The sequence below is a fragment of the Anomaloglossus baeobatrachus genome, unplaced genomic scaffold (assembly GCF_048569485.1).
Source record: "Anomaloglossus baeobatrachus isolate aAnoBae1 unplaced genomic scaffold, aAnoBae1.hap1 Scaffold_3179, whole genome shotgun sequence".
NCBI classification, from domain to species: domain Eukaryota; kingdom Metazoa; phylum Chordata; class Amphibia; order Anura; family Aromobatidae; genus Anomaloglossus; species Anomaloglossus baeobatrachus.
This window is the reverse complement of record NW_027442578.1, coordinates 84,228-98,388: the sequence shown is the minus strand read 5'-3', so window position 1 is coordinate 98,388 and position 14,161 is coordinate 84,228. Positions and strand designations below refer to the sequence as shown.

The window sequence follows — 14,161 nt, the reverse complement described above, 5'->3', positions numbered from 1 at the left end:
ACACCCTCCCGTCACAGCCGCCACCCCCCCGCACACCCTCCCGTCACAGCCGCCGCCCCCGCACACCCTCCCGTCACAGCCGCCACCCCCCCGCACACCCTCCCGTCACAGCCGCCGCCCTCGCACACCCTCCTGTCACAGCCGTCCCCCCCCCGCACACCCTCCTGTCACAGCCGCCCCCCCCGCACACCCTCCTGTCACAGCCGCCACCCCTCCGCACACCCTCCTGTCACAGCCGCCACCCCCCCCGCACACCCTCCTGTCACAGCCGCCGCCGCCCCCGCACACCCTCCTGTCACAGCCGTGTCCCCCCCGCACACCCTCCTGTCACAGCCGCCCCCCCCGCACACCCTCCTGTCACAGCCCCCCCCGCACACCCTCCTGTCACAGCCGCCCCCCGCACACCCTCCTGTCACAGCCGCCGCCGCCCCCGCACACCCTCCTGTCACAGCCGCCGCCGCCCCCGCACACCCTCCTGTCACAGCCGTCCCCCCCCCGCACACCCTCCTGTCACAGCCGTCCCCCCCCCGCACACCCTCCTGTCACAGCCGCACACCCTCCTGTCACAGCCGTCCCCCCCCCCGCACACCCTCCTGTCACAGCCGTCCCCCCCCGCACACCCTCCTGTCACAGCCGCACACCCTCCTGTCACAGCCGCACCCCCCCCGCACACCCTCCTGTCACAGCCGCCCCCCCCCAACACCCTCCTGTCACAGCCGCCCCCCCCGCACACCCTCCTGTCACAGCCGCCGCCGCCCCCGCACACCCTCCTGTCACAGCCGCCCCCCCCCGCACACCCTCCTGTCACAGCCGTCCCCCCCCCCGCACACCCTCCTGTCACAGCCGCACACCCTCCTGTCACAGCCGCACCCCCCCCGCACACCCTCCTGTCACAGCCGCCCCCCCCGCACACCCTCCTGTCACAGCCGTCCCCCCCCCGCACACCCTCCTGTCACAGCCGCCCCCCCGCACACCCTCCTGTCACAGCACCCCCCGCCCACCCTCCTGTCACAGCCGCCCCCCGCACACCCTCCTGTCACAGCCGCCCCCCGCACACCCTCCTGTCACAGCCGCTCCCCGCACACCCTCCTGTCACAGCCGCCCCCCGCACACCCTCCTGTCACAGCCGCCCCCCGCACACCCTCCTGTCACAGCCGCCCCCCCGCACACCCTCCTGTCACAGCCGCCCCCCGCACACTCTCCTGTCACAGCCGCCCCCCCGCACACCCTCCTGTCACAGCCGCCCCCCCGCACACCCTCCTGTCACAGCCGCCCCCCGCACACCCTCCTGTCACAGCCGCCCCCCCCCGCACACCCTCCTGTCACAGCCGTCCCCCCCCCCGCACACCCTCCTGTCACAGCCGTCCCCCCCCCCGCACACCCTCCTGTCACAGCCGCCCCCCCGCACACCCTCCTGTCACAGCCGCCCCCCGCACACCCTCCTGTCACAGCCGCCCCCCCCCGCACACCCTCCTGTCACAGCCGTCCCCCCCCCCGCACACCCTCCTGTCACAGCCGTCCCCCCCCCCCGCACACCCTCCTGTCACAGCCGCCCCCCCGCACACCCTCCTGTCACAGCCGCCCCCCCGCACACCCTCCTGTCACAGCCGCCCCCCCGCACACTCTCCTGTCACAGCCGCCCCCCCGCACACTCTCCTGTCACAGCCGCCCCCCCGCACACCCTCCTGTCACAGCCGCCCCCCGCACACTCTCCTGTCACAGCCGCCCCCCCGCACACCCTCCTGTCACAGCCGCCCCCCGCACACTCTCCTGTCACAGCCGCCCCCCGCACACTCTCCTGTCACAGCCGCCCCCCCGCACACCCTCCTGTCACAGCCGCCCCCCCGCACACCCTCCTGTCACAGCCGCCCCCCCGCACACCCTCCTGTCACAGCCGCCCCCCCGCACACCCTCCTGTCACAGCCGCCCCCCCGCACACCCTCCTGTCACAGCCGCCCCCCCGCACACCCTCCTGTCACAGCCGCCCCCCCGCACACCCTCCTGTCACAGCCGCCCCCCCGCACACCCTCCTGTCACAGCCGCCCCCCCGCACACCCTCCTGTCACAGCCGCCCCCCCGCACACCCTCCTGTCACAGCCGCCCCCCCGCACACCCTCCTGTCACAGCCGCCCCCCCGCACACCCTCCTGTCACAGCCGCCCCCCCGCACACCCTCCTGTCACAGCCGCCCCCCCGCACACCCTCCTGTCACAGCCGCCCCCCCGCACACCCTCCTGTCACAGCCGCACCCCGCGCCCCGCGCCCCGCACCCCGCACCCCGCACCCCGCGCCGGTCCGTACATAACCGGAAGATCTGCCGTCACTCGGGAAGAGCAGTTGAAGTTTGAAATGTGCGGCTGAGTGACGTCACCGCAGGTACAGAGCCCCGCCCACACACGGTGCGGACCAATCACTGACCAGTCCAAACTACGATTGGCTGCAGTCCGGCCGCTCGCTGATAGCTCGGCCTCGTCGCGTGGAGGATGACGTAAAGAAAAGGGCGGAGCTCCAGAGCGGAGCTGAAACAGTGAGCAGCAGCGGGAGATGGGAGGAGCCTACGGCCCGGTCCTGAAGGAGGGGATGTGTACAACTGAGAGTGAGGGTCAGAAAAGGGAATCAGGGACTGAGGAAAGATGTCATCTTACAGGGGACTGCATCATGTGTGAGGGGAGCACAGAGCACAGTGCCCCCTGTAACACCCCGCATTACACACAGTGCATAGTCTGACAGGCGACCCCCCACCCCTGTAACCTCTGCAGTGTGCAGTGTATGGTCTGAGCACTGACAGGAGGACCCCCCACCCCTGTAACCTCTGCAGTGTATAGTGTATGGTCTGAGCACTGACAGGCGACCCCCCCACCCCTGTAACCTCTGCAGTGTGTGGTGTATGGTCTGAGCACTGACAGGCGGACCCCCCACCCCTGTAACCTCTGCAGTGTGCGGTGTATGGTCTGAGCACTGACAGGCGGACCCCCCACCCCTGTAACCTCTGCAGTGTGCGGTGTATGGTCTGAGCACTGACAGGCGGACCCCCCACCCCTGTAACCTCTGCAGTGTGTGGTGTATGGTCTGAGCACTGACAGGCGGACCCCCCACCCCTGTAACCTCTGCAGTGTGTGGTGTATGGTCTGAGCACTGACAGGCGGACCCCCCACCCCTGTAACCTCTGCAGTGTGTGGTGTATGGTCTGAGCACTGACAGGAGGACCCCCCACCCCTGTAACCTCTGCAGTGTATAGTGTATGGTATGAGCACTGACAGGCGACCCCCCACCCCTGTATCCTCTGCAGTGTGCAGTGTATGGTCTGAGCACTGACAGGCGGACCCCCCACCCCTGTAACCTCTGCAGTGTGCGGTGTATGGTCTGAGCACTGACAGGCGGACCCCCCACCCCTGTAACCTCTGCAGTGTGCAGTGTATGGTCTGAGCACTGACAGGCGACCCCCCACCCCTGTAACCTCTGCAGTGTGCGGTGTATGGTCTGAGCACTGACAGGAGGACCCCCCACCCCTGTAACCTCTGCAGTGTATAGTGTATGGTCTGAGCACTGACAGGAGGACCCCCCACCCCTGTAACCTCTGCAGTGTGTGGTGTATGGTATGAGCACTGACAGGCGGACCCCCCACCCCTGTAACCTCTGCAGTGTATAGTGTATGGTATGAGCACTGACAGGCGACCCCCCCACCCCTGTATCCTCTGCAGTGTGTGGTGTATGGTCTGAGCACTGACAGGCGGACCCCCCACCCCTGTAACCTCTGCAGTGTGTGGTGTATGGTCTGAGCACTGACAGGCGGACCCCCCACCCCTGTAACCTCTGCAGTGTGCAATGTATGGTCTGAGCACTGACAGGCGGACCCCCCACCCCTGTAACCTCTGCAGTGTGCGGTGTATGGTCTGAGCACTGACAGGCGACCCCCCACCCCTGTAACCTCTGCAGTGTGCGGTGTATGGTCTGAGCACTGACAGGCGGACCCCCCACCCCTGTAACCTCTGCAGTGTGTGGTATATGGTCTGAGCACTGACAGGAGGACCCCCCACCCCTGTAACCTCTGCAGTGTGTGGTGTATGGTCTGAGCACTGACAGGCGGACCCCCCACCCCTGTAACCTCTGCAGTGTGCGGTGTATGGTCTGAGCACTGACAGGCAGACTCCCCACCCCTGTAACCTCTGCAGTGTGTGGTGTATGGTCTGAGCACTGACAGGCGACCCCCCCACCCCTGTAACCTCTGCAGTGTGTGGTGTATGGTCTGAGCACTGACAGGCGACCCCCCCACCCCTGTAACCTCTGCAGTGTGTGGTGTATGGTCTGAGCACTGACAGGCGACCCCCCCACCCCTGTAACCTCTGCAGTGTGTGGTGTATGGTCTGAGCACTGACAGGCGGACCCCCCACCCCTGTAACCTCTGCAGTGTGTGGTGTATGGTCTGAGCACTGACAGGAGGACCCCCACCCTTGTAACCTCTGCAGTGTGTGGTGTATGGTCTGAGCACTGACAGGCGGACCCCCCCACCCCTGTAACCTCTGCAGTGTGTTGTGTATGGTCTGAGCACTGACAGGCGGACCCCCCACCCCTGTAACCTCTGCAGTGTGCAGTGTATGGTCTGAGCACTGACAGGCGGATCCCCCACCCCTGTACCTCTGCAGTGTGCGGTGTATGGTCTGAGCACTGACAGGCGGACCCCCCACCCCTGTACCTCTGCAGTGTGTGGTGTATGGTCTGAGCACTGACAGGCGGACCCCCCCACCCCTGTACCTCTGCAGTGTGTGGTGTATGGTCTGAGCACTGACAGGCGGACCCCCCCACCCCTGTACCTCTGCAGTGTGTGGTGTATGGTCTGAGCACTGACAGACGACCCCCCACCCCTGTATCCTCTGCAGTGTGTGGTGTATGGTCTGAGCACTGACAGGCGGACCCCCCCACCCCTGTAACCTCTGCAGTGTGTGGTGTATGGTCTGAGCACAGACAGGCGGACCCCCCCACCCCTGTAACCTCTGCAGTGTGTGGTGTATGGTCTGAGCACTGACAGGCGGACCCCCCACCCCTGTAACCTCTGCAGTGTGTGGTGTATGGTCTGAGCACTGACAGGAGGACCCCCACCCCTGTAACCTCTGCAGTGTGTGGTGTATGGTCTGAGCACTGACAGGCGGACCCCCACCCCTGTAACCTCTGCAGTGTGTGGTGTATGGTCTGAGCACTGACAGGCGGACCCCCCACTCCTGTAACCTCTGCAGTGTGTGGTGTATGGTCTGAGCACTGACAGGTGGACCCCCACCCCTGTAACCTCTGCAGTGTGTGGTGTATGGTCTGAGCACTGACAGGCGGACCCCCCACCCCTGTAACCTCTGCAGTGTGCGGTGTATGGTCTGAGCACTGACAGGCGGACCCCCCACCCCTGTAACCTCTGCAGTGTGTGGTGTATGGTCTGAGCACTGACAGGTGGACCCCCCCACCCCTGTAACCTCTGCAGTGTGCGGTGTATGGTCTGAGCACTGACAGGCGGACCCCCCACCCCTGTAACCTCTGCAGTGTGTGGTGTATGGTCTGAGCACTGACAGGCGACCCCCCACCCCTGTAACCTCTGCAGTGTGTGGTGTATGGTCTGAGCACTGACAGGCGGACCCCCCACCCCTGTAACCTCTGCAGTGTGTGGTGTATGGTCTAAGCACTGACAGGCAGACCCCCCCACCCCTGTAACCTCTGCAGTGTGTGGTGTATGGTCTGAGCACTGACAGGTGGACCCCCCCACCCCTGTAACCTCTGCAGTGTGTGGTGTATGGTCTGAGCACTGACAGGCGGACCCCCCACCCCTGTAACCTCTGCAGTGTGCGGTGTATGGTCTGAGCACTGACAGGAGGACCCCCCACCCCTGTAACCTCTGCAGTGTGTGGTGTATGGTCTGAGCACTGACAGGAGGACCCTCCACCCCTGTAACCTCTGCAGTGTGTGGTGTATGGTCTGAGCACTGACAGGCGGACCCCCCACCCCTGTAACCTCTGCAGTGTGTGGTGTATGGTCTGAGCACTGACAGGCGGACCCTCCACCCCTGTAACCTCTGCAGTGTACGGTGTATGGTCTGAGCACTGACAGGCGGACCCCCCACCCCTGTAACCTCTGCAGTGTGCGGTGTATGGTCTGACAGGCGGACCCCCCACTCCTGTAACCTCTGCAGTGTGCGGTGTATGGTCTGAGCACTGACAGGCGGACCCCCCACCCCTGTAACCTCTGCAGTGTGTGGTGTATGGTCTGAGCACTGACAGGCGGACCCCCCACCCCTGTAACCTCTGCAGTGTGCGGTGTATGGTCTGAGCACTGACAGGCGGACCCCCCACCCCTGTAACCTCTGCAGTGTGCGGTGAATGGTCTGAGCACTGACAGGCAGACCCCCCACCCCTGTAACCTCTGCAGTGTGCGGTGTATGGTCTGAGCACTGACAGGAGGACCCCCCACCCCTGTAACCTCTGCAGTGTGTGGTGTATGGTCTGAGCACTGACAGGCGACCCCCCACCCCTGTAACCTCTGCAGTGTGTGGTGTATGGTCTGAGCACTGACAGGCGGACCCCCCACCCCTGTAACCTCTGCAGTGTGCGGTGTATGGTCTGAGCACTGACAGGAGGACCCCCCACCCCTGTAACCTCTGCAGTGTGCGGTGTATGGTCTGAGCACTGACAGGAGGACCCCCCACCCCTGTAACCTCTGCAGTGTGTGGTGTATGGTCTGAGCACTGACAGGCGACCCCCCACCCCTGTAACCTCTGCAGTGTGTGGTGTATGGTCTGAGCACTGACAGGAGGACCCCCCACCCCTGTAACCTCTGCAGTGTGTGGTGTATGGTCTGAGCACTGACAGGCGTATATTCCCCCACCCCTGTAACCTCTGCAGTGTGTGGTGTATGGTCTGAGCACTGACAGGCGGACCCCCCACCCCTGTAACCTCTGCAGTGTGCGGTGAATGGTCTGAGCACTGACAGGCGGACCCCCCACCCCTGTAACCTCTGCAGTGTGCGGTGTATGGTCTGAGCACTGACAGGCGGACCCCCCACCCCTGTAACCTCTGCAGTGTGCGGTGAATGGTCTGAGCACTGACAGGCAGACCCCCCACCCCTGTAACCTCTGCAGTGTGCGGTGTATGGTCTGAGCACTGACAGGAGGACCCCCCACCCCTGTAACCTCTGCAGTGTGTGGTGTATGGTCTGAGCACTGACAGGCGACCCCCCACCCCTGTAACCTCTGCAGTGTGCGGTGTATGGTCTGAGCACTGACAGGAGGACCCCCCACCCCTGTAACCTCTGCAGTGTGTGGTGTATGGTCTGAGCACTGACAGGCGACCCCCCACCCCTGTAACCTCTGCAGTGTGCGGTGTATGGTCTGAGCACTGACAGGAGGACCCCCCACCCCTGTAACCTCTGCAGTGTGTGGTGTATGGTCTGAGCACTGACAGGCGTATATTCCCCCACCCCTGTAACCTCTGCAGTGTGTGGTGTATGGTCTGAGCACTGACAGGCGGACCCCCCACCCCTGTAACCTCTGCAGTGTGCGGTGAATGGTCTGAGCACTGACAGGCGGACCCCCCACCCCTGTAACCTCTGCAGTGTGCGGTGTATGGTCTGAGCACTGACAGGAGGACCCCCCACCCCTGTAACCTCTGCAGTGTGTGGTGTATGGTCTGAGCACTGACAGGCGACCCCCCACCCCTGTAACCTCTCCAGTGTGCGGTGTATGGTCTGAGCACTGACAGGAGGACCCCCCACCCCTGTAACCTCTGCAGTGTGTGGTGTATGGTCTGAGCACTGACAGGCGTATATTCCCCCACCCCTGTAACCTCTGCAGTGTGTGGTGTATGGTCTGAGCACTGACAGGCGGACCCCCCGCCCCTGTAACCTCTGCAGTGTGTGGTGTATGGTCTGAGCACTGACAGGAGGACCCCCCACCCCTGTAACCTCTGCAGTGTGTGGTGTATGGTCTGAGCACTGACAGGAGGACCCCCCACCCCTGTAACCTCTGCAGTGTGCGGTGTATGGTCTGAGCACTGACAGGAGGACCCCCCACCCCTGTAACCTCTGCAGTGTGTGGTGTATGGTCTGAGCACTGACAGGCGGACCCCCACCCCTGTAACCTCTGCAGTGTATGGTGTATGGTCTGAGCACTGACAGGCGGACCCCCCACCCCTGTAACCTCTGCAGTGTGTGGTGTATGGTCTGAGCACTGACAGGAGGACCCCCCACCTCTGTAACCTCTGCAGTGTGTGGTGTATGGTCTGAGTACTGACAGGAGGACCCCCCCCCCCTGTAACCTCTGCAGTGTGTGGTGTATGGTCTGAGCACTGACAGGCGGACCCCCCACCCCTGTAACCTCTGCACTGTGTGGTGTATGGTCTGAGCACTGACAGGAGGACCCCCCACCCCTGTAACCTCTGCAGTGTGTGGTGTATGGTCTGAGCACTGACAGGCGACCCCCCACCCCTGTAACCTCTGCAGTGTATGGTGTATGGTCTGAGCACTGACAGGCGGACCCCCCACCCCTGTAACCTCTGCAGTGTGTGATGTATGGTCTGAGCACTGACAGGAGGACCCCCCACCTCTGTAACCTCTGCAGTGTGTGGTGTATGGTCTGAGCACTGACAGGAGGACCCCCCACCCCTGTAACCTCTGCAGTGTGCGGTGTATGGTGTGAGCACTGACAGGCGGACCCCCCACCCCTGTAATTTCTGCAGTGTGCGGTGTATGGTCTGAGCACTGACAGGCGGACCCCCCACCCCTGTAACCTCTGCAGTGTGCGGTGTATGGTCTGAGCACTGACAGGCGACCCCCCACCCCTGTAACCTCTGCAGTGTGCGGTGTATGGTCTGAGCACTGACAGGCGGACCCCCCACCCCTGTAACCTCTGCAGTGTATGGTGTATGGTCTGAGCACTGACAGGAGGACCCCCCACCCCTATAACCTCTGCAGTGTGCGGTGTATGGTCTGAGCACTGACAGGCGGACCCCCACCCCTGTAACCTCTGCAGCGTGTGGTGTATGGTCTGAGCACTGACAGGCGACCCCCCACCCCTGTAACCTCTGCAGTGTGCGGTGTATGGTCTGAGCACTGACAGGCGGACCCCCACCCCTGTAACCTCTGCAGTGTGCGGTGTATGGTCTGAGCACTGACAGGCGGATCCCCCCCCACCCCTGTAACCTCTGCAGTGTGCGGTGTATGGTCTGAGCACTGACAGGCGGACCCCCCACCCCTGTAACCTCTGCAGTGTGCGGTGTATGGTCTGAGCACTGACAGGTAGACCCCCCACCCCTGTAACCTCTGCAGTGTGTGGTGTATGGTCTGAGCACTGACAGGCGGACCCCCCACCCCTGTAACCTCTGCAGTGTGCGGTGTATGGTCTGAGCACTGACAGGCGACCCCCCACCCCTGTAACCTCTGCAGTGTGTGGTGTATGGTCTGAGCACTGACAGGCGGACCCCCCACCCCTGTAACCTCTGCAGTGTGCGGTGTATGGTCTGAGCACTGACAGGCGGACCCCCCACCCCTGTAACCTCTGCAGTGTGTGGTGTATGGTCTGAGCACTGACAGGCGGACCCTCCACCCCTGTAACCTCTGCAGTGTGCGGTGAATGGTCTGAGCACTGACAGGCGACCCCCCACCCCTGTAACCTCTGCAGTGTGCGGTGTATGGTCTGAGCACTGACAGGCGGACCCCCCACCCCTGTAACCTCTGCAGTGTGCGGTGTATGGTCTCAGCACTGACAGGCGGACCCCCACCCCTGTAACCTCTGCAGTATGTGGTGTATGGTCTCAGCACTGACAGGCGACCCCCCACCCCTGTAACCTCTGCAGTGTGCGGTGTATGGTCTGAGCACTGACAGGCGGACCCCCCACCCCTGTAACCTCTGCAGTGTGTGGTGTATGGTCTGAGCACTGACAGGCGACCCCCCACCCCTGTAACCTCTGCAGTGTGCGGTGCATGGTCTGAGCACTGACAGGCGACCCCCCACCCCTGTAACCTCTGCAGTGTGTGGTGAATGGTCTGAGCACTGACAGGCGGACCCCCACTCCTGTAACCTCTGCAGTGTGCGGTGTATGGTCTCAGCACTGACAGGCGACCCCCCACCCCTGTAACCTCTGCAGTGTGCGGTGTATGGTCTGAGCACTGACAGGCGGACCCCCCACCCCTGTAACCTCTGCAGTGTGTGGTGTATGGTCTGAGCACTGACAGGCGACCCCCCACCCCTGTAACCTCTGCAGTGTGCGGTGCATGGTCTGAGCACTGACAGGCGACCCCCCACCCCTGTAACCTCTGCAGTGTGTGGTGTATGGTCTGAGCACTGACAGGCGTATATCCCCCCACCCCTGTAACCTCTGCAGTGTGTGGTGTATGGTCTGAGCACTGACAGGCGACCCCCCACCCCTGTAACCTCTGAAGTGTGTGGTGTATGGTCTGAGCACTGACAGGCGGACCCCCACCCCTGTAACCTCTGCAGTGTGTGGTGTATGGTCTGAGCACTGACAGGCGGACCCCCCCACCCCTGTAACCTCTGCAGTGTATAGTGTATGGTCTGAGCACTGACAGGCGGACCCCCACCCCTGTAACCTCTGCAGTGTGTGGTGTATGGTCTGAGCAGTGACAGGTGGACCCCCCACCCCTGTAACCTCTGCAGTGTGTGGTGTATGGTCTGAGCACTGACAGGCGGACCCCCTGCCCCTGTAACCTCTGCAGTGTGTGGTGTATGGTCTGAGCAGTGACAGGTGGACCCCCCACCCCTGTAACCTCTGCAGTGTGTGGTGTATGGTCTGAGCACAGACAGGCGGACCCCCCACCCCTGTAACCTCTGCAGTGTGCGGTGTATGGTCTGAGCACTGACAGGCGGACCCCCCACCCCTGTAACCTCTGCAGTGTGTGGTGTATGGTCTGAGCACTGACAGGCGGACCCCCCACCCCTGTAACCTCTGCAGTGTGCAGTGTATGGTCTGAGCACTGACCGGAGGACCCCCCCACCCCTGTAACCTCTGCAGTGTATAGTGTATGGTCTGAGCACTGACAGGCGGACCCCCACCCCTGTAACCTCTGCAGTGTGCGGTGTATGGTCTGAGCACTGACAGGCGGACCCCCCGCCCCTGTAACCTCTGCAGTGTGTGGTGTATGGTCTGAGCACTGACAGGCGGACCCCCCACCCCTGTAACCTCTGCAGTGTGCGGTGTATGGTCTGAGCACTGACAGGCGGACCCCCTACCCCTGTAACCTCTGCAGTGTGTGGTGTCTGGTCTGAGCACTGACAGGCGGACCCCCCACCCCTGTAACCTCTGCAGTGTATGGTGTATGGTCTGAGCACTGACAGGCGGACCCCCCACCCCTGTAACCTCTGCAGTGTGCGGTGTATGGTCTGAGCACTGACAGGCGACCCCCCACCCTTGTAACCTCTGCAGTGTATAGTGTATGGTCTGAGCACTGACAGGCGGACCCCCCACCCCTGTAACCTCTGCAGTGTGCGGTGTATGGTCTGAGCACTGACAGGCGACCCCCAACCCTTGTAACCTCTGCAGTGTATAGTGTATGGTCTGAGCACTGACAGGCGGACCCCCACCCCTGTAACCTCTGCAGTGTGTGGTGTATGGTCTGAGCACTGACAGGCGGACCCCCCACCCCTGTAACCTCTGCAGTGTGCGGTGTATGGTCTGAGCACTGACAGGCGACCCCCCACCCCTGTAACCTCTGCAGTGTGTGGTGTATGGTCTGATCACTGACAGGCGGACCCCCCACCCCTGTAACCTCTGCAGTGTGCGGTGTATGGTCTGAGCACTGACAGGAGGACCCTCCACCCCTGTAACCTCTGCAGTGTATAGTGTATGGTCTGAGCACTGACAGGCGGACCCCCCACCCCTGTAACCTCTGCAGTGTATAGTGTATGGTCTGAGCACTGACAGGCGGACCCCCCACCCCTGTAACCTCTGCAGTGTGCGGTGTATGGTCTGAGCACTGACAGGCGGATCCCCCACCCCTGTAACCTCTGCAGTGTGTGGTGTATGGTCTGAGCACTGACAGGCGGACCCCCCACCCCTGTAACCTCTGCAGTGTGCGGTGTATGGTCTGAGCACTGACAGGCGGACCCCCCACCCCTGTAATCTCTGCAGTGTGCGGTGTATGGTCTGAGCACTGACAGGCGGACCCCCCACCCTTTTAACCTCAGCAGTATGCGGCTTCCCCGTTTTTGAGCCGGCATCCTGTCTTTATATAGCTCTGACCTCGGACGGCGACATAAGCCGACGGTAAAGCTGGATCTTCCGGTTCTGTAAGAATCAATCCATCTGCTTTTTTTTCTGCAATGTCCCTTTAAATCTGAAGCTATTGGCAGGTTTAAAGGGAAGTTCCAGGCTGAGGAGGCCGCTGGCTTTACTTTCATTTTCCATCATTTCTCCTTCCGATGACCATGGCGTCGTCTGATCTTCGGGACGAGCTGAGCTGCTCCATCTGCCGGGACATCTACACCGACCCCGTCTCCCTGATCTGCGGACACAGCTTCTGCCGGGGCTGCATTAATCGCAAATTGGATTCCCAAAGCTCCAAGTCCTACTCCTGTCCTGACTGCGGCGCGGAGTTCAGAGATCGCTCCAAGCTCTGCAAGAACATAGTCCTGGCGAAGGTCGTAGAATGTCTCCCACCGATTCCACCGGAGAAGGAAGAGACAGCCATACCCTGCACTTACTGCTTTCACTCTCCTGTACCCGCGGTGAAGTCCTGCCTGCTGTGCGAAGCTTCTCTGTGTGAACGCCACCTTAAAGTCCACAGCAAGTCCCCAGAACACGTCTTATCAAAGCCCACCAATGACCAAGGTAACAGGAGATGCTCCATCCACAACAAGATCCTGGAATATTACTGCTTGGATGACTCCACCGACGTCTGCGTCAGCTGCTTTGTAGTTGGACACCACCAAGGACACAATGTGAAGTTCCTGCTCGATGCTTTGGAAACAAAGAAGAGGCAAAAACTGGAACAAGTTCTGATCTCGAAAGAGAAAACCAACAAAGAACTTCAACATCTCAAGCAACGCAGACGAGACGTCGAGGACAAAGCGTCAGAGATGGGAAAGAGAGTCTCGTCCCTGTTCAGAGACCTCAGAATGAAGCTAAATCACTTTGAAATGACAGCTCTGGAGGTCATCTCCAAGCAAGAGAAGAAGGTGCTCCAAACACTGGCCGACCTGATTGACCACCTCGAAGTCAAGAGGGAAGAGTTGTCCGGGCAGATCCGTGACGTTGAGGAGATGTGTAAGATGAGCGATCCTCTGACCGTCCTACACGAAGACTTCCTACATGACGTAGAGCATAGGAACGATGAGAAGCTTTACGAGGTTGAGGACATTAAGGACCATGAGATCTCTTTATTTTTACAAACGGGTTTATCAGACATCAGTGCAGGTACTAACGTGTGGATCCATATGCTGAAACCTGTAGACCTCCTACTGGACGTGGACACAGTCTCCAACAACGTAACGTTGTCCAGGGACCTGAAAGCAATAAGACACTCATATGTAGACCATAGTCGTCCGGAATCGGCCAAGAGATTTGACTGTTCTCAAGCTCTAAGCATTGGAGTCTTCTCGTCGGGACGACATTACTGGGTGGTGGAAATCAGCAGGTCAGGAAATCTGGGGATTGGCGTGTGTTATCCCAGTATATGCAGGAACGGATACTCGTTAATGGGGGAAAACGAGAATTCCTGGTCACTGCAATACGTTATTAACGAGTGGTTTGTAGAACATGACAGAAAAGCCACTCCGCTCCCCGACAAGGTCTCCTCCAACAGAATAGGCATCTATCTGGATTACGATGCCGGCCTGCTGTCCTTCTATGACCTCACCAACCCCATCAGGCACTTGACCACCTTGAAGGCCACCTTCACCGAGCCCCTGCATGCCGCCTTTATGGTCGCGAAGGAAGGATATATCAAAATATTAAGTGACGACTTATAACGTAGAGTGGTGTGCACCTCGAAAACGAGGCTCTACGTGGGGCAATGGGGGCGTGACATCAACACGTCGAAATCTGTGGCCCGGGTGTACAATACAGATCTACTCCACCATCCCTGAGGACAAGGTGGGGGGGCAGTAATGCGTTTTAATACTTGAAAAATTAAAAGTGCAGTTAATGTCGCCACCATCTGAGCCATCACTTTATTCG

The 14,161-nt window shown here is 61.3% G+C and overlaps 1 protein-coding gene across 1 annotated transcript; it reads left to right on the top strand.

Moving 5' to 3' along the window:
• The first annotated feature begins 12,411 nt into the window (after window positions 1–12,411).
• Window positions 12,412–13,953, top strand: LOC142269302 (E3 ubiquitin/ISG15 ligase TRIM25-like). The gene has a single exon (XM_075332400.1). The coding sequence runs from the start codon at window positions 12,412–12,414 to the stop codon at window positions 13,951–13,953; it is 1,542 nt and encodes a 513-aa protein (XP_075188515.1).
• The last annotated feature ends 208 nt before the right edge of the window (window positions 13,954–14,161 follow it).